Source organism: Jaculus jaculus, chromosome 7 (assembly GCF_020740685.1).
Source record: "Jaculus jaculus isolate mJacJac1 chromosome 7, mJacJac1.mat.Y.cur, whole genome shotgun sequence".
NCBI lineage: Eukaryota > Metazoa > Chordata > Mammalia > Rodentia > Dipodidae > Jaculus > Jaculus jaculus.
The window spans coordinates 81022649-81046075 of NC_059108.1; the positions used below are offsets into that span (position 1 = coordinate 81022649).

The following is a 23427-nucleotide window of genomic DNA, read 5'->3' on the forward strand; positions in this document are numbered from 1 at the left end:
CCTCTTACCTCTGCCTTCTGAGTGCTGGGATTAAGAGTTTAGTTTTTTTTTTTTGAGACGAGGTCTTGCTATGCTTCCCAGGCTGGCTGCGTATAGCTCAGGACATTGTGCTGCCTCAGCCTTCCAAGTGAGTGAGACTTGGCGTGCACCAGTGTGCCACCCAACACTGGCCTCACAAGGATGTGAGGTACAGATGTAAGGGACTAGCTGGTGCTTTTACAACTAAAATCACGCTGAAATGCTACCTCTGGAGGGACTCTGAGACAGTATAAGTTTAGGCCAACACTTACGATGTTGTTCTTCGGCAATGGTAACCAGTGCTTCTAAAACCTTTATGCTTTCTTGAAAGATATGCAGCTCATTAGTATCTTCAGGTTTTCTCTTGTCTATTTCCTGCAGTTTTTCCACAACAGAAGATGCTAAAGAGTAAATGTACGGGTAGGAAACAGCTGGATTTGGATACTGAAAAATGGAATGTAGGAGCTGATAGGTCTTGATTTGTATCTAATCAGGCAAGAGACAAGAGTAAACTGTAAATTAAAAGGCAACAAACAAACAACCCTGAAAACTGCAGTTAAAGTAGCAAAAGTATTTAAATTTATTTCCCGTTCATTTCCAATTCTGGAAGTACCAACATGTGGTAGCTGTTAGCCGTGGTTATAATGGTTGAAAGTGGGACAGAGGAATGAACACGAGGACACTGGGGAAGATAACTGAGTGTCAAACTAAATTTTCCTTCTCACTCGTTTTCTCCCTCATGTCCCTCTCTTATAATGAACAAAAATAGCAAAATCAAAAATCCACAAACAACAAAAGGATAAAATATGAACAATACAGAAAATGTTTTCTGGGCTGGAAAGATGGTTTAGCTGTTAAGGCACTTTCTGCAAAGCCAAAGAACTCAGTTTGATTGCCCAGGACCCACGTGCCCAAGGTAGCGCATGTGTCTGGAGTTTGTTCACGATGGCTAGAAGCCCTGGTGTGCCTATTCTATCTGCCTCTTTCTCTCATTCTCTCTCTTTCAAATAAATAAATAATAATAAATATTTTTTTAAAAAAGAGAAGAAAATGTTTTTCACAAAAATTCTCCACATCTGATTTCAACTGTCACAGTCTGAAGGTTTTTAAGGAACCATGTCTAGCCTACAATAAATCTGTGGTGTCACCACATACCAGAGTCACCACTTTGCCTGCCACATAAAACCCAAGCAATGGCAGATGACAAATGGGACAGAAGGACAAAAGAAAATAACTACACACCATATACATAAAACTATCTCTTATTAATTGTGAGAATATTGGTTTTTTAATTTTTTTTTTTGAGGTAAGGTCTCACTCTAGCCCAGGCTAACTAGGAATTTACTCTGTAGTTCCAGGCTGGCCTCGAACTTACAGTGATCCTCTTATCACTGCCTCCCAACTGCTGGGATTAGAGGCACGTGTCACTTTGCCTAGCTTGAGTATTTTGATTATTTTTGAGACATGTATTCTACTCTGTATCCCAGGTTGTCTTGAACTCATTATGTAGCCTAAGATGATCTTGAACTTGTATTTATGTACTTATGTGTGTGTTTGTATTCACACAAGCATACACCAGGGTCTCTTGCTGCTGCAAATGAATGCAATTCAAGCTCTATACAGGTGCTGGGGAATTGAACCTGGGTTGTTAGGCTTTGCAAGCATATGCCTCTAACTGTTGAGCAATCTCACCAGTCCCATGATTCTGAACATCTGATACTCCTGTCTCTACCTCCTGAGCTGAGATTATAGGCCTGTACCACCATATCCACTTTATGTGGTGTGGGGCACTCTACTGAGCTATGTATGTCCACAGCCCCTTAACACTTCTTGTTGGAGCAAACAAACATCACAGAGATAAGTTTTGTGATGGTCCAAATATATTTCTACTACAAGTATCTCTCTGCTAAAAGACACTTACCCCAGGATCTTTTATCTGAAGGGCAGTCTTAAATTTCTCAATGCAGCGCTTCTGAAGGCATGGGATGGTAGTCACTTCTGGACCCGTAGACAAAATAAATACTGTGATGGCAGTAAGCAGGCTGACTTCATCACGTTCTTGATGTGTTCCATCAACTAAAGAGAAACAGTCTATTAGAATGGATCATATTTACTGCTTTACATGTTTGAAGCTGACTTCTGTTCAGTTAGCAACATTTTTTCCCTGTATACAACAGATACGGATAATACTAAATGACAGGGGATATATAGCTCAGTGGTAGAGCGAGTACTTGCCTAGTATATGCAAGGCTCTGGGTTAGTCCCCTTGTGTGTGTATAAAGCCCTGAGAAATACGTACGATGTGTGTTGTTACACTTGCACATGTAAGTCTATCTTGAATTTCTCATTTTTAAATTGGGAGTAACAGTGCTCATGTGATTGGGTTATGAGGATTAAATGAGTTAACCTATGTAAAGCACTTAGACTTCATACATGCTACACATAGTTCTCAACATGTATCAAGCTACTTTTTTACTTATTCATTATGTTATTTTTTTGTTTTGGTGACAGAAACTGACTATGTAGCCCTTTGAACTTCTAGCCAAAGAACCCTCCTGTCTCATTTTTCTTGAGTAACTAGGCCATCAGGTCCTGGGGAACCAAACCTGTGTACTTTGGCTTTGCAGGCAAATGCCTTAACCGCTAAGCCATCCCTTCAACCCCCACCCCCACCAGTTTTTGGCACACTCTCTTGTTCCTGTTGTCCACCTGATATTGGCAAGGAGGTGATGTTCTCTATTCTCTGTTCATGCCATCATGGAGCTTCCCCTGAAGTCTGTTAGCCAAAATAAACTTTTTCCCTCACAAACTGCTCTTGGCTGGGTGATTTCTGCCAGTAATGTGAACCTGACTGCAGCAACAGGTAATAAAGTGAACATGATAGCACTGTTCTAAAAACTTGGAACATATTAAATATTTAACCTTCAAATAGGACCAGATGGTAGGTACTCTTATTTCTTCCTTTTTATGTACAAGAAACATAAATTTTATCATTTCCCCAACACATATAAAATTAGTAAGGCAGAGAGTTTGATCCCAGACAGTATACTGTTAACTGAGGCCACACTGTTTCCTGTACAGCAAAGTTACTCTTGGTTGTGGCAACTTGAAGCTGCGGTGCCCTCAGCTAGTTTAGGAAAAATGTCGATTTCACTTCATTAAGATCAACCCCTCCTGGGTTCCTGATCCCATTGTTTACTGCCTGTTTTTTTTTTTTTTTTTTTTTTTTTTTGAGGCAGGGTCTCGCTCTAGCCCGGCCTGACCTGGAATTCATTATGGAGTTTCAGACTGGCCTAGGACAACAATTCTCCTACTTTGGCTTCCTAAGTGCTGGGATTAAAGACATGCACCACCACACCTGGCCCAAATATCTTAACAGTAACCTCATGAGAGACTTGAGCTGCAACCACCAGGCTAGTTCTGGCTCTCAGAAACTGTCAGATAACAAATGTTTTCTGTTCAAAACCACTAAGTTTTGGGGTTTTCTTTTTGTTAGTTTTATTTTTTTGGAGATAAATTCTCATGCCTCACGTAGCTCAGTTTGGCTTCAAACAAGCTATGTGGCCAAGTGACCTTGTACTTCCGGTAACTCTTGCCTCTACCTCATCAGTACCAGGATCAGAGACATGTGCCACCAGGCCCAGCTGGGGAAGGGGATTTATTACACAGAAAACAGTTCACCTGTCATGTTCAGCTCTTCTATCTAAGTCCTGACCTGGTACAAAATGACAAGTTACCAAAACTATCTCTGTGTGAGAGAGAGCTGAAGAGGTGACCTCCTCACAATATTCCACAAAAAACTAGGACTCCATCCTTAAGTTCTCGTCCTCTTTCTTGGCAAAAGATTAATACTTTAAAATGTGCTGCAAAGTTTCTTTTTTTCTATTTAGATTTGCATGCTGCTTTCTTCATAATTGTAAATGTAGACAATTCTCCACCTTTCCCTCTTGTACAAACTTACATGAAGTCTTTCTTATCTTGGAAAATCAAATATGCCTGGATAGTTGTAATATCAGCATTTGGGAGGCTTAGGCAGGACAATGTGAGTTCAAGGTAATCCTGGCCCACCTACATACACAGTGAGACCTAGCCTCAGAAAAACAAACTTATACATTCCCTGACCCTACTCTTTTCCTCCTGCTACTTCTCTTCTCGCCACCAAGAGCCCATCTGTAACCTTCCCTCTTCCTTATCTCTCATTTGTACTTCAACACTCCCTGCTCCTCTCCCCGCATTAAAACTCTTTTCAGCCAGGGGCGGTGGCACATGCTTTTAATCCCAGCACTCAGGAGGCAGAGGTAGGAGGATCACCATGAGTTCAAGGCCACCCTGAGACAACAGTGAATTCTAGGTCAGCTTGGGCTAGAGTGATACTCTACCTTGAAAACAAGCAAAACAAAAACCACCACCACCAACAAAACCCTTTTCTTTGGCTTCTGTAAATGCAATATTTTTTAAATTTCTTCTTATCTGAATTTTTGGCTCTCTCCCTGTTCCATAAGCCCAAATTGGGTAAACTGTACTATTTATAACTAGGACAAGGAGGTAAGGATAAGGTATAATATATCTAAAGACTTTACAATCATTATAACCAACTTTTCTTTTCTTTTTTTTTTTTGGAGGTAGGGTTTCACTTTAGCCCAGGCTGACCTGGAATTCACTATGTAGTCTCAAGGTGGCCTTGAACTCATGGTGATACTCCTATCTCTGCCTCCCAAGAATGCTGGGATTAAAGGCATGACCCACCAGATATGACACATTTAAAAAAAATAAAAATGGCCTCTAGATTTTATTTCCAAAGAAAGAGAGAGAGAGGGAGAGAGAGGGAGAGAGGGAGGGAGGGAGGGAAGGAGGAGGAAGGGAGGGGAGGGGAGGGGCAAAGATTGGGTCTACCAGGGCTTCTAGCTGATGCAAATAAACCCCAGATGCATGTGCCTCTTTGTGCATCTGGGTTTAAGTGGGTACAGGGAGAATCAAACCAGCTTTGCAGGCAAGTGCCTAAACCGCTGAGCAATCTCTCTGGCTGGAATTTTTTTTTTTTTCTAAAATAGTGTCTCTAGCCTAGGTTGATTTGGAACTCATTCTGTAGTCCCAGGCTGACCTTGAACTCACAGCAATCTTCTTACTTCTACCTCCCAAGTGCTGGGCCAAACTTTCTTTTATTTTTTCTTTTTTGGCTTTTTGAGGCAGGGTCTCACTCTAGCTCAGGCTGACCTGGTATTCATGATGTATTCCCAGGGTGGCCTAGAACTCATGGTGATCCTCCTACCTTTCTCCTGAGTGCTGGGATTAAAGGTATGCGCCACCATGCCCAGATCTTTTTGTTTTTAATGAGGTAGGGCCTCATTCTAGCTCAGGCTGACTTGGAACTCACTCTGTAGTCCCAGACTAGCTCCGAACACACAATCCTACCTCAGCCTCCCAAGTGCTGGGACTAGTAGTGTGTGCCACCATACCCAGCTACTCCCACATTTTAAACAAGGAACACAGAGCCTTAAGTACCTGGATTCCAGCAGTCAAGAACTGTTGCTAAAGCACTTTGGAGAAGGACAGTCCAAGCAGCACGGCTCTTTTCTGCTCGGGCCATGGGGGAGGATAATATTCCTTTCAGAGCCTGCAGAGAAGCTGCAACTGTTGGAGATAACTGGCCTTCAGGTAATCTCACAGCAGTTTCTCGGAGGACTCCAATTGTGAGATACAATATAGTGGGGAGAATTGAGATGCTTCCTGCAAGACAAAACACACCCTGTTTCCTTAAGTCATTACTGAGTAAGACAGTGCCAGAGGTCCTAGTATTTACGATTCTTTTTCAGGGCACAGGGTGAAAGATGAATGACTGAGCATGCGCAAGGCCCCAGGTTCAATCATAAGCACCAACTCCTCCTTTCCAAACACACACACAAGAGGGGGGAAAGCCCCTTTCTCCACCTCCTCTCTCAAATAAACAATATTTTTTTAAAATCAACAAAACAAAAATATTTAAAGATTCTTTTTCCAAGTGTGTGTGTGTGTGAGAGAGAGAGAGAGAGAGTGTGTGTAGGCAGGTAGGCAGGTGAGTGCCACAGCTCATGTGTGGAAAGTGGAGGACAACCTCAGGTGTTGGTTCTAGCTTTCCACCTTACTTAAAGCAGGAACTCTTGTTCACTGCTGCGTGTACATGGCTCATGAGTTTGGGTGATTCTCCATTCTTCGCCTCTCACTCTGTCATAGAAGGGCTGGGATAATAGTTACTTGTTGCTGTGTCCATCTTTACGTGGGTTCTGGGGATGTAAACTCAGGCTGTTGGGCTTGAACACTGAACAGCAAGCACTCTTGCCCATTGAGGCATCTGCTTATCTTGTTGGCTTTACTTAAGATTTCTTTTTCAGCTGGGTGTGGTGGCACACACCTTTAATCGCAGGCAGAGGTAGGAGGATCACCATGAGTTCGAGGCCATCCTCGAACTCCAAGTCAGCCTGGGCTAGAGTGAGACCCTACCTCAAAATTTTTTTTTCTTTTTTTCTTTCTTTTTTATTTTTTATTTCAGAGAGAGAGAGAGAGAGAGAGGGTGGGAAGGACAGAATTGGCCTCAGCCATTGCAATAGAAATCCAGATGCTTGTGCCACCTAGTGGGCTTGTACGACCTTGTGCTTGCCTCACCTTTGTGCAGCTGACATATGGGATCTGGAGAGTTGAACATGGGTCCTCACGCTTCACAGACAAGTGACTTAACCGCTAAGCCATCTCTCTAGCCCTGTTTCTTTCTTTTTAAATTTTATTTATTTATTTGCAAGCAGAGAGAGAGAGATAGAAAGAAAATATGAATCAAGGGGCACGCCAAGGCCTCTAGCCACTGAAAACAACCTCCAAATGCATGCACCACCTTGTGCATCTGGCTTCACATGGGCACTGGGGAATCGAACTCAGGACATTAGGTTTTGTAGGCCATTTCTCCAGCTCAAGATTTTCTTTCTTTCTTACCTTTGTTTGTTTGTTTGTTTTTGGGTTTTCAAGGTAGGGTCTTGCTCTTTACACCAGGTGACCTGGAAAACACTATGTAGTCTCAGGCTAGCCTCAAACTCATGGCAATCCTCCTAGATCAGCCTCCTGAGTGCTAGGATGAAAGGCATGTGCCACCATGCCTGGTTCAATTAAAGTTCATGTCTGTAATCTCAGCACTCAGGAGGCTAAGGTAGAAGGAGCACCGTGAGTTCAAGGCCAAGATGGGCTACAGAGTCACTTCCAGGTCAGTCTGGGCTACAGTAAGACCCTTCCTCAAAAATATTTTTTTAAAGGTTGGATCAATTTTTAAAAACTTATTTTATTTATTTGAGAGACAGAGAGAAAGAGGCAGACATACAGAGAGAATGGGTGTGCCAAGGCCTTTAGCCACTGCAAAAGAACTCCAGATTCATGTGCCACCTTGTGCATCTGGTCCTGGGGAATCAAACCTTGGTCCTTTGGCTTTGTAGGCAAATGCCTTAACTGCTAAGCCATCTCTCCAGCCCTGGATCAAATTAAAAAAAAATTTTTTTTGTTTTATCTTTATTTATTTGAAAATGAGAGGGAGAGAGAGAGAGAGAATAGGCGTGCTAGGGCTTCTAGCCACTGCAACTCCAGACACATGCGCCCCCTTATGCATCTGGCTAACATGGGTCCTGGGGAATTGAGCCTTGAACTGGGGTCCTTAGGCTTCACAGGCAAGCGCTTAACCACTAAGCCATCTCTTCATCCCCAAATTCTGATGGTTATAATTGGAAATGTTAAATTGTATTACTGTCATTCTAGTTATTTATTTATTTAAAGCAGAGTTAGAATTTTTCTAAGGACATTTTATTATTTATTTATTTGCACATGTTAGTGTGTGTGGACACTCCAAGGTATCTTACCACTGCAAATGAATGCCTATCCAACTTTATGTGAGTGCTGCGGAATTGAACCTGGTTGGTAGACTTTCCAAACAAGAACCTTGAATTACTAAACTTCCGTCCCAGCCCCTCAATAAGGATATATTAATACAGACTTTAAGCCTGAAGGTTGAGACAGAGTCACTCACAAAAAGGTGAGACATACCCCTGATCATGGATGTGAACTTCTCCAAAAGGAGGTGCAACTTTTGCTATCATATTTGTTTTGTTTCTTTGCTTTCTTTCTGTTTTTGGACAGAATCTCAGGCTCTGACTCCTGATGCTACTGCCTCAGACTCAAGAGTACTGGGATCCCAGGCATCATGCCCCACTCTATCCAGTCCCATTTTCACTTTCTATGTTATATAATGCAGTGGCACTAAGTTTATTCACAAGATATATAAACATCACTACTATTCATTTGAATTATTATTATTTTTTGGGGGGGGGATGTGATTTTTTGAGCACAAAGCCTTTTTGGTGGAGGATATGCACAGAAGGAATCAGGAAAATGTGGTGAATTCAGCAGAGCCTAAAAGCCAAGAATCCATCGGGCAGGATCTCTTATCACCAAGTCAGGAAGTATCTGTCCATAGGATAGTGTATGGAGAAAATGCTAGAAGGGTCTGGGGAGAGAACTCAGTGGATAAAGTGAAGTCAAAATATGTGGTGGTTTGATTCAGGTGTCCCCCATAAACTTAGGTGTTCTGAATGCTAGGTTCCCAGCTGATGGATATTTGGGAATTAATGCCTCCTGGAGGGAGTATATTGTTGGGGGCGGGCTCATGGGCTTTATAGCCAGTTTCCCCATGCCAGTGTTTGGCACACCCTCCTGTTGCTGTGGTCTACCTTATGTTGGCCAGGGAGTGATGTCCACCCTCTGCTCATGCCATCGTTTTCCCCTGCCATCGTGGAGCTTCCCCTCAAGCCTGTAAGCCAAAATAAATCTCTTTTTCCCAGAAGCTACTCTTGTTGGGTGATTTCTACCAGCAATGCGAACCGGACTGCAACAGAATATGATGAGAGCTTGATCCCCAGACCTCACATAAGAAGCTGGAAGCTGTGGCAGGGTTCTGCAGTCCTGACCACTGACAGGAAGATGGGAAGTAAAGACAGGAGAACCTCCTAGAATGCTGTGGCAAACACAACAAATACAACAGAACTGAGAACCCAGAGAGAGAAATCTTGCTTCAAATGAGGTAAAGGGTGAGGGCTAAGTGAAAGTTGTCCTCTGACCTCTACATATGGCCATGGCACAGGTGTGCCCACACTCATAAACACACACACTTAAAAAAAATGTGTCCAAAAGCCAAAAGTTACCACTATTCAACTTAAAATGTCATGTTGGGATGTAACTCAGTGGCACAGCACATGTCTAGCATGCTGCTAGGCCTTGGGTTCAATGTCCTAGGAAAAAAGTCTGAGCCTTTGGTCCGAGCACCAAGAAGGCTGAGGTAGGATCAACAAGAGGCCAACCTGGAGTTACACAGTGAATCCCATGCCAGCCGAGGCTAGAGTGAGCCCCTAACCTAGAAAAGACACAGACATAAAAACAGCACCACGGAGGCACAAGCTGCCTGTGATAGCTGCTATCCTGTACCTTACCTCTGTCACATTTTCTGTTACAATGGAACACTACCCTTAGAGGGTTAGAAAGCAATACTCAAGTGTTTGGGTTCATATTCACTCCACTGTGTACCAGAGCCATTTCTCTTTTGGGCCAAACACGTACCTTCAGGAGAGCACAGGGCAGGAAGCTCAGCAAGGATAGCCAAGGCAGCTGAAACCAGTCTAGTCCCATCCTCGGACAGGCTCTGTGGGCTGGCATCTTTCACTCCTGGGCTACCCGTCAGTTCAGGGTTCAGCTCCGGGAGTTGCCTAACTAGGATGCACACACACAGTTCCAGCGCTGCCAAGACCAAAGACTTCCCTGGCACAAGTCCTCCTGTGTCCTTCCCTTCACCAAACTCCGGCAAGGTTTCCTTTTCAGCAGCCCCATCATCAACTACAAGACAGAAAGAATAGTGCTTGCTTTGCTTAAAGTAGATGGTGATTTAATTCATTTCTGGCACAGGTAATACATTTAGAGGTTAAAGTCTTGTGTGGGAATGGCTGAGGAAGAAAGCAGTTATGCAGGTAAAAGCTGTCTTTGGTTTGTGGCCGTACCACCCTGAGCGTGCTCAAAGAGATGGGATGGAAGACACTACTTTTACCATTACTTTAAAAAAAATTACTTATTTGCATGTGTTGTGTGTGTGTGTGTATGTTTGTGCACGTGTGCATGGCAGAGTCTCTCTGCAACTGAACACCAGATGCTTGTGACCCATTATGTGTCTGGCTTTAAGTGGATGTTTAAGAATTGAAACTGGCCAGGCATGGTGGTACATGGCTTTAATTCCAGCACTCAGGAGGCAGAGGTAGGAGGACCACTGTGAGTTTGAGGCCAGCCTGAGACTACATAGTGAACTGCAGGTCAGCCTGTGCTAGAGTGAAACCCTCAAAACCTTGAAAAAAAAAAAAAATTGAAACTGGGCTGGCAAGCTTTGCCAACAAGCACCTTCAATCACTAAACAATCTTTCTCAGCCCCTATTATGACTTTGGATTGCAATGACTTATAAAAATTCATATAATCCTGTTAGCCTTAAAATATGGCCTGCTTCACCTCTCTTTGCCCTTGAGAACATGAATTTGACAGGTGGAGGTAAACTGTCACCTTAGGTACTGGGTAGTTACTGGGCATGAAAGAAAGAATCTAGGAAGCTGCCAAACCTCCCCTGCCTACCTCTGGGCCCATTTAGAGTGGCAATGAATCCTTGAGCTTTAAGCTAATAGCTATACATGCAATTTGGAAGCTCGCCAGTAGTTCATGTCATGTACACTAGTAAACACAGTTAAACCACACTCTAGCAGAAGAATGGATTACTCCTTCCTCCTGCCAAAGTTTTTTTAAAAAATATTTTAATTATTTTACTTGACAGAGAAAGGGGGGGGGGGAGAGAATGGGCATGCCAGAGCCTCCAGCCACTGCAAACGGAACTCCAGAACTCCAGACGCATGTGACCCCTTGTGCATCTGACTTAAGTGGGTCCTGGGGAATTGAACCTGGGTCCTTTGACTTTGTAGACAAATGCTTTAACCATTAAGTCATCCCTCCAGGCCCCACCAAAGTTTTTTAAAACTTTGCAGGGGCTGGGGAGATGGCTAAACAGTTAATGGCACTTGCTTGCAAAGACTACCTGTCTTGGTTCAATTACAAGCCACCCATGTGAGCCACACACACACACAATTTTACAAATGTCTGGTGTCTGTTTGCAGTGGCAAGAGGCTCTGGTATACCCACCCCACCACACACATGCAAGTAACTTTAAAAAACTTCATTTGTTCCAGGTATGGTGTGCCTTTAATCCCAGCACTTGGGAGGCAGAGGTAGGAGGATCGCTGTGAGTTCAAGGCCACCCTGGGACTACAGAATGAATTCCAGGTCAGCCTAAGCTAGAGTGAGACCCTACCTCGAAAAACCAAAACAAACAAACAAATCCTTCATTTTCCCAAAGCATAGCAGTAGCTTAGCTACTGACAATACAAACTAATACGAGAAAGAGAGAAAGGAAAGCCATGCCTAGTAGTGTTCCATGTGCTCTATATACAATAAAAGTATTACTACATACTACTTTACAAACAGCGATGCAGGACTGGGAATGCAGTTCAGTGATTCCACTGTACATTGCTTGTCCAGTGTACACAAGGCCCTAGGTTTAATTTGATCACCAGAACTGGGCTGGTTGGGTGGGGAGATGCTGGCAGTGTTTGGCATGAAGGGTTAGCACCTACCTTCTGCACTTCGTCTTTTCTCCTTCACGTGCTCTTGAGCTGCACAGATGACCTGCCTTACCACGTCAAGAGAAGCCAGCTGAATGGAAGGCGATTCCCGGGTCAAAATTACTCGGTGTAGTACATTCAGCAACTCAATGCCCAAGTCCTATCACAGAAACACACAGTGGGTACTATGCTGGAAATCGTGTACTCTTTTTACTTTTTGTAAAAATAACAATGTCTCATTGTGCCAGTACAATAAAGTTATATAACTAACAACGCCCCCCCCCCCTTTTGTTGAGACTGTCTCACAAAGATTGGCTGGCTTTGAATTTGATATATAGCCAAGGATGACTTTGAACTCCTGATCTTCCTGCCTCCATCTCCCAAGTGCTGGGATTACAGGTGTGAACACCACACTTGGCTTATAACAACACTTTAGATCAATGGCAGGATTTACTCAGTTGGTTTCAAAGATGAAAGAGCAACCAGAGCGATAAAGAGATGGGAAAATGGAACTGTGACTCCCAGTTTTTTTTTTGGAATTCACTACGTAGTCTGAGGGTGGCCTTGAACTCACAATGATCCTCTTTGCCTTTGCCTCCTGAGTTCTGGGATTAAAGATGTGCCACAGTAGAAGGATCACTACAAGATCGAGGCCAGCCTGAGACTACATAGTGAATTCCAGGTCAGTGTGGGCCAGAGTGAGACCATACCTCGAAAAACCGAACCAAACCAAATGAAAGGTTGCATGAGCATGAGCTTTTGTCATGTCATCTTACACCAAAATGAACCTTCTGAAATCCTGCCATCAATTATACTCTTTCGGGGAAATGGAATGGAAACACAGATGACTGTCAAGACTGGGGTTCACAGAAACAGTGAGAAGGAATGAATGCCACACTAATGGTTACTGTGAGGACAGTGCAGTACATAACCTTCCCATCCCTGCAGAAAGTGGCAGTCAAAGGACGGGCTGCTCTTGGGTCATCACAAATGCTGATAGCAGCCTACTTCCAAGGCCTGGCTGGTGCAGTTGTTTTGTTCTCCCTTTACTACTTTGCTCAGTGTCTGGTCACTGAAGCAACCTCAACATGCTAGAGCCCACCAGGATACAGGAAATCACCTGGTCACTGCCAATTTGAGATCTGGGCCAAGGAATCTCGAGAAGGGCCTGCAGTGCGTGTAAACAAGCAGTAATGCTTTCCATGGTTGCGTCGGAGTGTAGCGAACACAGAAACTCCACGCTGATTCCTACAAAAAGCAAAAAGTGGGGTCTTCCTTGAGGCTTTAGTGCACAATGGATAAATAGTCTTTTAATATACAAATTAACAGCAAAAAAGGTAGTTTAAGTACAGTGAACTTTCAAGTTTTATTTTTATAATTTTTGGTAAAGAAAAGATTTATTGAGAAAAAGATAGTGGAAAATTCTCCAAGTGTTAGGCCAAGTATGCTTAGGATGTCAACTGACATCCAAGGAAGAGAAAGAAAGAAAAGAAAGGGAAAGTTACAGTTTTGATTAGAACTCAGAAAAGTGGGCAGGCTCCACAAGGGTCTACGAGCAGTAGACTAATTTTGAGTTGTGTGTGTTTTTTTTTTTTTTTTTGTTTTTTTAATGCGTGAGAGAGAATACGAATTGCTGTGCCAGGGCCTCCAGCCACTGTAAATGAACTCTAGACATGTGTGCCACCTTATGCGTATGTGCGACCTTGCATGCTTGTGTCACCTTGGGCTTATGTGGGACCCGGAGAGTCGAATATGGGTAATTAGGCTTCATAGGCAAGTGCCTTAACCACTAAGCCATCTCTCCAGCCCCCTCCCTTTTTTTTCCAAATGGCAGAATTTCACATTAGCCCAGACCAACCTGAAACTCTACAGCTCAGACTGGCCTTGAACTCATGGTGACCCTCATACTTCAGTCTTGGATGAAAAGCATGCACTTCAGCCGGGCATGGTGGTGCACACCTTTAATCCCAGCACTTGGGAGGCAGAGGTAGGAAGACTGCTCTGAGTTCAAGGCCACCCTGAGACTACAGAGTGATTTACAGATCAGCCTGAGCTAGAGTGAGACTCTCCCTCAAAAAAACAAAAACAAAAACAAACAAAAAAGCATGCACTGCCACACCGGGCTCTGCAGTCTATTTATTTGTGTATGTGTCAGTGTACGGCGGCCAGAGAGGACAACTTCAAGGTGTGTGTATTGCACCTTTGAGACAGGGTCTCTCAACACTGCAAATTAACATCAAGACCATCTTCCTTTTTTTTTTTTTTTTTGTTCATTATTTATTTATTTATTTGAGAGCGACAGACATTGAGAAAGACAGAGGGAGAGAGAGAGAACGGGCACACCGGGGTTCCAGCCACTGCAAACGAACTCCAGACGTGTGCGCCCCCTTGTGCATCTGGCTAACGTGGGACCTGGGGAACCGAGCCTCGAACCGGGGTCCTTAGGCTTCACAGGCAAGCGCTTAACCACTAAGCCATCTCTCCAGCCCCCATCTTCCTTTTTCATAGGCCCCAAAACTTTTTTCAAATTTTAAAAACGTTTTGGGGTTGGAGAGATGGCTTAGTGGTTAAGGTACTTGCCTGCAAAGCCTAATGACCCATGTTCAACTCCCCAGATCCTATGAAAGCCAGATGCACAAGGTGAAACATGCGCAAGGTCACACATGCACATGAGGCGGTACACACGTTTGAAGTTCGATTACAGTGGCTGGAGGACATGGCATGCCAATATTCTCTCACTCTCATTAAAAAAAAAAAAAAAAAAAAAAAAAAAAAAGAGGCTAGTCTGTTGAGCTTGCCTCAAAAAACCTCCCAAAAAACAAAAGAACACCTCAGCCCAGGCTGACCTGGACTCATTTGTAGTGCAGGGTGGCCTCAAACTCATGGTGATCTTCCTACAGTAGCCTATTATATCAGTGCTGAAATTAAAATCATGAGCCACTACGCCGGCAAAAATTTAAAAAAATTATTTGCACTGTTGGGGATCAAATCTAATGCCTTGTATGTGTTAAGTGAGTTCCTAGCTCTTTCAGCCATGCCTGTGTACCCTCATCCCAGCTGTAAAAAATGCTGCCCAGATACACGTGATCTTTGAAGGCGCTAGAGCATGCAAAGGGGAGAAAATCCGCTGAAAGGAAAACTACGGAACTATGGAAGTCATCGTCCATGCTGGTGTAAGACTTTTCAGTGACGTAGCTATTTTGGGGTTACTGTGGCTTCTGTAAGTAAGCCCTAGCAGAACTTGAGAAGAACTGTTACTTTGGTCTGTTGCTATCCTATCTCAGGCAAAAGACATATTTCATCAGGTAAAATAATGTAACAATCAAAAATCTTCATCAGGGCTGGATGGCTTGGTGGTTAAGCACATGCCTGTGAAGCCTAAGGACCCTGGTCCGAGGCTTGATTCCCCAGGACCTACGTTAGCCAGATGCACAAGGGGTCGCATGCATCTGGAGTTCGTTTGCAGTGGCTGGAGGCCCTGGCACACCCATTCTCTCTCTCTATATATATCTGCTTCTTTATCTCTCTGCCTGTCACTTTCAAATAAATAAATAAAAATAAAAATTTTTTTAAAAATATTAAAAAACTCTTAATCATTTGCCTTTATAACTATCATCTTTCATTTTACTCAGGAAGTTCTTCAGTAAGGCTTGGTGGGGGCATGCCTTTAATCCCAGCACTTGGGAGGCAGAGGTAGGAGGATCGCTTTGAGTTCAAGGCCACCCTGAGACTACATAGTGAATTCCAGTTCAGCCTGGGCTACAATGAGACCCTACATTGAAAAATCAAAAATAAATAAGTAAATTATTTTTTAAATTTTATTTATTTATATGAGAGAAAATTAGGGAGGGGGGAAAGAAAGAGAGAGAGAGAGAGAGAGAGAGAGAGAGAGAGAGAGAGAGAGAGAGGGAGGGAGAGGGGGAGAGGGAGGGAGGGACAGAGAGAGAGAGGGAGGGAGAGAGAGAGAGAATGGGTGCACCAGTGCCTCCAGCCACTGCAAATGAACTCCAGATGTATGTGCCCCCTTATTCATCTGGCTTATGTGGGTCCTGGGGAGTTGAATCTGGGTCCTTTGGCTTTGTAGGCAAGCACCTTAACTGCTAAGCCTTCAGCCCAGGAAGTTTTTTATTAGTAATGTTAAAGGGTGTGGTGGTTTGATTCAGGTGTCCCCATAAACTTGGGTGTTCTGGATGCTAGATTCCCAGCTGATGGAAGATAAGGGAATTAGCACCACCTGGAGGCAGTGTATTGTTGGGGGTGGGCTTATGCATATTATAGCCAGTTTCCTCTTGCCAGTGTTGGGCACACTCTCCTGTTTCAGTTGTCTACCTGATATTGCCCAGGAGGTGATGTCCACCCTCTGCTCATGCTGTCATTTTTCCTTCCATCATGGAGTTTCCCCTCAAGTCTATAAGCCAACATAAACCTCTTTTTTTTCCCACAAGCTGTTCTTGGTCAAGGGTTTTCTGAGTGCAGTGTGAACCTGACTGCAACAAAGGGTATTTGCTTGCAAAGCCTGCTGGCCTGGGTTTGATTTCCCAGTAACCACACAAAGCCAGATGTGCAAAGTGGGACATGCATCTGGAATTCGTTTGCGATGGCAAGAGACCCTGGCACACCCATTCTCTCTTCCTTCTCTCCCTCCCTTTCTCTTTTTCCCCCTTCTCTCTCTGCTTCCAAATAAGTAAATAAATAAATAATGAACTTATAGTTTGTTTCCTCAGAATTAGGTTACACACCACCCACTTTCATTTACTCTAGAAACGTAATGTATTGTCTTAGATGGACAACCCCCTCGCCCCCCAAAAAAGAGAGCAATGTTCTGCTGGGGAGATGGTTCCTTTGGTAAGAGTGCTTGCTGCACAAACCTGAGGACACGAGTCTGACTCCTGCTCCCATGTGAATGCTGCCTGGGCACAGCAGCCTGCCCCTATTCCCAGGCCTGGGAGGCAGAGATCCCGGGGGCAAGCCAGACAGCTGCTGAACATGCATACACGCTGGTAAGCACACACATACACATACACATGCAAAAGACCCTGTATGAGTGAAGTTCTGGTAGTGTAAGAGCAGTAGCATGAGTGAGGCCCTGGGTTTCAACCCCAGTAGCATTAACAAAAACCAAACAAATGAAAGAAAAAAGCTAAGTGGCTCATATCTGTAATCTTAGCACTAGGTTACTTTGTGAGTTCAGGGTTACAACAAACCCTGTCTTACAAAAAAAAAAAAAAAATCCAGCTGTGGTGGGTCACACCTTTAATTCCAGCACTTAGGAGGCCAGGTAGAAGGATTGTTATGAGTTTTAGGCTAGCCTGAACTAGAGTGAGTTCCAGGTGAGCCTGGGCTAGAATGAGACCCTGTCTTTAAAAAAAAAAAAAGACTGGGAGACTGGCTCAGTGGCTAGTGTATGTCTAGCATGCACAAAGGCCCAAGTGCAAGCACTGCATAAGCTGGCACACACCTGTAATCTCAGTCCACTGGAGAGGGAAAAAGGATCAAAGTCAAGATGATCATCCTCACCTACACTGCAAGTTTGAGGGCAGCCTGGGCTACAAGAGACCTTGTCTCAACAATAACATCATCAAAAAAGAGGTAGGAGGATCACAGTGAGTTTGAGGCCACCCTAAGACTACAAGTGAATTGTAGGTCAGCTTGGACCAAAATGAGACCTTACCTCAGAAAAACAAAACCAAAAAAAGGGTAGTGGTGGTTGAAAGGATGTGGTGGTTTGATTCAGGTGTCCCCCATAAACTGAGGCATTCTGAATGCTAGGTTTCCAGCTGATGGAGATTTGGGAATTAATGCCTCCTGGAGGGAGTGTGTTGCTGGGGGCAAGCTTATGGGTGTTACAGCCAGTTTCCCCTTGCCAGTGTTTGGCACACGCTCCTGTTGCTATTGTCCACCTTATGTTGGCCAGGGGGTGATGCCCACCCTCTGCTCATGCCATTGTTTTCCCTTGCCATCATGTAGCTTCCCCTCGAGCCTGTAAGCCAAAATAAATCTTTTTCCCACAAGCTGCGCAATGTGAACCTGACTACAACAGTAAAGTGGTACTGAGGAGTGGGGTTGCTGCTAGACACCTGACTGTGTGGCTTTGGCCTTTTGGAGCTGATTTTCAAGAGGAATGTGCAAGGATTTGAAACCTTGGCCTAAGAGGTGCCTTGCAGTGCTGTAAGTACAGCTTGATGGTTATTCTGGTCAGAGTTGAAAGACCTGAATGCACTAAGAACTATGGACTGTGAGGTTTGCCTTATAAAGGTGAGAAAGGCTTTGCTTGGATTGGGCTAGCAGTTTGTGTGAGAAGCTTGCTGTTATGCCCATGTCCTGGTAACTTGTGCAGGGTTGCTTGGTGTAGAAATGGACTGGTGTGAGCAGAGGGATATGACACAGAAAGAAAAATCTTTGGGGCTGGAGGGATGGCTTAGCCATTAAGGTGTTTTCCTGCAAAGCCAAAGGACACAGGTTTGATTCCCCAGGACCCATGTTACTCAGCTGCACAAGGGGACACACGTTTCTGGAGTTCATTTGCAATGGCTGGAGGCCCTGGCGCGCCAGTTCTCTCTCTTCCTCCCTCTTTCTATGTCAAATAAATAAATAAATAAAGTAAAATATAAAAAAAAAGAAAAATCTTTGGGTGAACTGTTGCCCGTTCAGCTGCAATTGAGAGATTACAACATTTGAGACTGGGCTAGCTGACCTGCACTGGGACAACAGGAAGAATGTAGACTCTCGAAGAGGCCTGAGTGCTCAAGGAGTGTTGTGTTCTTCAAAGTCTGCTTTTTATATATATATAAAATTTTATTAATTAGTTTTGTATTCAGCAAATACAGGCAGTTTGGTACCATTATTAGGCTCATCCATGACCTACCCCCTCCCCATTAGCCCCTCCTTGTTGAGGTATGTGGGTCATGCATTGTGGAGTTAGCCCACAGTTATGGGTAAGACAAATGTCTCTGTATATCATGACCCAACATGTGGCTCTGACATTCTTTCCGCTCCACCTGGATTAACAAATTGGAACCCTACCTGGTATTGTGGAGTATAAGAAATGCAGGGAAGAGAGGGTCATTGAGTTTGCAACACAGTCTTGTGTTTTGGAAATGGCTGTGGGCAGTATGAAGCATGTTTCCTGGCATGGAGACCCCTTGGGGCCATGAGGATGAACCCTGGATTACAGTGGAGACTCAGTGGAGATGACAGGACCACGAGACGGCTACTAAGGGAAGCTGTCGGTCCCGATGAAGTTTTCCAGGACTGTGAGTAGCCTAGGTGGAGGGGCGGAATTGGAATGCCAGAGACTTACTGCTGGTTAGAGTTATCAGGCTAGGAGATTTGTCACTAATTAGAGTTGCTGGACTTGGAGCTACAGAGTTTGGTGTTTGACCTATTTAAAATCATGTATTGCTTGAGTATTTCTTTGTTATGCCCAATGCCATCTTTTGCAGTGTGAATGTTTATTCTGTGCCATTATGGGTTTTTTGGTATTATGGCTCAGTTAAAAGACCTTGTATTAATTTTCAAGAATGTAAAAAAGTCAGCTGGAGACTAGAGAAATGGCTTAGTGGTTAAAGTGCTTGCCTTGCCTGAGAAATATAAAGGATCCAGGTTTGATTCCCCAGGACCCACATAAGTGAGATGCATAAGATGGCACATATGTCTGAAGTTCATTTGCACTAGCTAGAGGCTCTGGCATTCCCATTCTCTCCCCCACCCTAATAAATATTTTTAAAAGTAAATATAAATATAATGAATATAAATATATATATAACAAACACACACACATATACATATATGTACACACACACACATTTTTTTTGACGTCTACCTAATCTTTTTTTTTTAATTTTTATTAACATTTTCCATGATTATAAAAAAATATCCCATGGTAACCCCCCCACTTTCCCCTTTGAAATTCCATTCTCCATCATATTACCTCCCCATCTTAATCATTGTACTTACATATATACAATATCAACCTATTAAGAACCCTCCTCCCTTCCTTTCTCTTCCCTTTATATCTCCTTTTTAACTTACTGGCCTCTGCCACTAAGTATTTTCCTTCTCTCACACACACATTTTTTAAGCCAGCTGGGTGTAATGGTGCAGGCCTTTAATCCCAGCACTTGGGAGGCAGAGGTAGGAGGATCACTGTGAGTTTGAGGCCAGCCTGAGACTACATGGTGAATTCCAGTTTAGCCTGGGCTAGACTGAGACAATACTTCGGGGGGGAGGGGGGGAGAATGTAAAAAAAGTCCTGAATTAAAAAAAAAAAAGTTTGGGAACTTCTGACCTTACTAAATGTATGTTGATTTTTGTATTTTCGATACCAAATTTGTACTGAACTCTATTGTGAAATACAGAGGTGTCAACACTGTACAACTTGAAGGAGGAGTCAATAAACAATTGAAAAAGAAAAAAAGACCTTGGATTATGGGGATATCTGAACATCATTAAGGTTGATAACAACTATCGGAACTTTAAAGTTGGATTAATGCATTTCATTTTATTTTTTTTTAATTTTTTTATTTTTATTTATTTATTTGAGAATAAAAGAGAAAGAGGCAGAGAGAGAAAGAGAATGGGCATACCAGGGCCTCCAGCCACTGCAAACAAACTCCAGATGCATGCGCCCCCTTGTGCATCTGGCTAACGTGGGTCCTGGGGAATCGAGCCTCGAACCGGGTCCTCAGGCTTCACAGGCAAGTGCTTAACCGCTAAGCCATCTCTCCAGCCCCATGCATTTCATTTTAAATCATGTATGGTTATCAGTTTATGGGGAACAGAGGTGAAATGTGGTGGTTTGATTCAGGTGTCCCCCATAAACTTAGGTGTTCTGAATGCTAGGTTCCCAGCTGATGGGGATTTGGGAATTAATGCCTCCTTGAGGGAGTGTATTGTGGGAGTGGGCATATGGGTGATATAGCCAGTTTCCCCTTGCCAGTGTCTGGCATACTCTTCTGTTGCTATTGTCCACCTTATGTTGGCCAGGGGGTGATGTCCACCTTCTGCTCATGCCATTGTTTCCCCCTGCCATCATGGAGCTTCCCCTTGAGCCTGTAAGCCAAAATAAATCTCTTTTTCCCCCCTAAGCTGCTCTTTCTTGGGTGATTTCTACCAGCAATGCAAACCTGACTGCAACAGGCTATATGCTATAAATCTAAGAAATAACAGCATTCCAAGCTTGTCCTCTGATCTCCACACACATGCACATATACATGTGAAAAAACTAAAGTTATGGGTTGGAGAGATCGCTTAGTGGTTAAGGGCTTGCCTGTGAAGCCTAAGGACCCCGGTTCGAGGCTCGAATCCCCAGGACGCACGTTAGCCAGATGCACAAGGGGGCGCATGCATCTGGAGTTTGTTTGCAGTGGCTGGAGGCCCTGGTACGCCCATTCTCTTTCTCTCTCTGCCTCTTTCTCTCTCTTTCATTCTCAAATTCTCAAATTTCAAAATCTCAAAATTTCATTCTCAAATTCTCTCTCCCTTTCTCTCTGTTGCTCTCAAATAACTAACTAAAACAAAAAAAAAAAATTTTTAAAGTTCTGTTGGGTTTTGGTGGTTTATATTTTTAATCCTAGCACTCAGGAAGTAGAGGTAGGATTGTTGTGAGTTTGAAGCCACTTTGGACTATGGAAGGAGTTCCACGTCAGCCAGGGCTTGAGTGAGACCTTGCCTCAAAAAAACAAAAGGTTCTTGGAAAGCTCAAATATGGATTAAACTTCATGAATTTTAAAAACATGTTAACCTTTGACTTTTATTATTTTTTGTTGTTGTTGTTTTGAGGTAGGGTCTCACTCTAGCTCAGGCTGACTTGGAGTTCACTATGTAGTCTCAGGGTGGTCTGAAACTTACAGTGATCCTCCTACCTCTGCCTCTGGTGTGTTGGGACTAAAGATGTGTGCCAACACATCTGGCTAATCTTTGGCTTTTAATATTTGCTTGTATTCTTTCTTGAAAGTTGCAGTTGTTGGCAACAATATTTGTAACACCTCAGCATATCCTGTTTTTTTGCATATACTGAGAAATATAGGAATTTTAGTTTTAAAATTTTAATTTAAAACTGTGTGGTAAGAAGGGTATGACTGCTTACAACACAATACTCCAGACACAAAATGGCCTGGATATCCATGACTTCGCAGTGCCTGATACTGCCTTCACTAGACCTTCATAATAGGAGGAATAGATGATGACATCAAAATAAGAGACTAATTGAGAGGGGAGGTGACATGATTGAGTATGAATTTGTAAGGGGGAAGGTGGGGGCAGGGAGGGAATTATCATGATTTATTGTCTATAATTATGAAAGCTGTCAATAAACCACACAGACACTTAGTGTGGTGACACATAGTCACTAGTACTTCTGGGGCAGGAGGACTATGAGTTTCAGGCTTGAGATAAAGATCCTATCTTAAGTTAATAACTCACTCCCATCTCCAATAAGCCTAACACAAATTACTGGAAAGAAAAGAACTAAGCTTGCCCTGTAATTTCTATTATTTATTCAACTTGATACTGAAGCACATTTGTTATAAGATCTAGTCTTGCTATAAAAAAGTTTTATGAAATATGCACATTTATTCAATTCCATTAAAGTTACCACTAACGTGGCAAAGAATGACGTTAAAAGCACCAATGAGATAAATATTAAGGTACAACTCAAGGATAACCCCTACAGCGTGACAATCTTGAAAGCTCTCTTACTGACCTAAAATCAGATGGAATCTGTCAGTGTAGACATCCTCGGGGGACTTCACCAGGGCCCCAGCTGATGAGTCCTGACACATGGAAGTCGGTGTGACTGGCCTTGAGAGATTAGCCACTTCTTCATCTGGGTCAGCAACAACAAAGCCTGTGCTTGTAAGCCACAGAGCTGCAGCATGGAGGATGAGCGCCCAGGAGCTGTGATAATGCACTTTTGCATTTTCGCTCGTCTCTGCTGTGTAGAAAGCACCACCTGCCAATGACGGGAATGGGAAGCAATTACCTCCCAGTACATTTCTCTTTCTGCTGTGACAGGATAAAGTTCATTTAAAGTTCATTTCCAGTCAGTTCCAAGGCAAGTACTTTCTGATTTTATCAGCACAGATTCAATTCTCCCGCATCCATGTAAATCCAGGTGCAAAACTGGTGCATGAGTCTGGCATTCATTTGCAATAGCAAGAGACCCTTGTTCGCATCACCTGTGTGTGCACATGCACACACACAAATAATTTTTCCAAAGTTTTTAAAAAGTCAATTAGTAAAGGGCAAAAATAAAGTTTCTACTAGGTAAAGGTTATGATAAGGATGTTTATAGAAGAAGCAACTTAAACAGCCATAAACTCAAAAAAGAAATTAAAGAAATAAAAATTTTAAAATACTGTTTATGGGCTGGAGGATTGCTCAGTGGTTACGGTGTTTGCCTGTAAAGCCCCCAAGAACCCAGGTTCAGTTCCTCAGTGCTTATGTAAGCCAGAGGCACAGGGTGGCGCATGCATGTGGAGCTCACTTATAGCGGCTAGAGGCCCTGGTGCGCCCACTCTCTATCGCTAGCCACCTCTTTTTGTCTCTCCCCCAAATAAATAAACAAAAAAATTAAAAAATACCATTTATACCTGTCAGATTAGCACAAATTCAATGACTTTGGTACTACTTCTGATATCTACCCTAAAGCAACTCTTGGATGCTTATCCCGTGAATGAAGACTGTTCTGGGAAAAATGGTTTG

At 43.3% G+C, this 23427-nt stretch overlaps 1 protein-coding gene across 3 annotated transcripts in view; it reads right to left on the reverse strand.

Annotated features, from left to right (window-relative positions):
- Heatr5a (HEAT repeat containing 5A) overlaps positions 1 to 23427 on the reverse strand; it is a 170199-nt gene that overhangs the window by 3335 nt on the left and 143437 nt on the right. For all 3 annotated transcript variants that reach the window (XM_045154098.1, XM_045154097.1, XM_045154099.1), the window contains 7 exons: positions 22427 to 22675; positions 12845 to 12972; positions 11737 to 11884; positions 9637 to 9909; positions 5521 to 5745; positions 1940 to 2094; positions 291 to 504 (listed from right to left, as the gene is read on the reverse strand). In XM_045154098.1, coding sequence (XP_045010033.1) covers positions 291 to 504; positions 1940 to 2094; positions 5521 to 5745; positions 9637 to 9909; positions 11737 to 11884; positions 12845 to 12972; positions 22427 to 22675 — 1392 coding nt within the window. The remainder of the gene's footprint in view (positions 1 to 290; positions 505 to 1939; positions 2095 to 5520; positions 5746 to 9636; positions 9910 to 11736; positions 11885 to 12844; positions 12973 to 22426; positions 22676 to 23427) is intronic.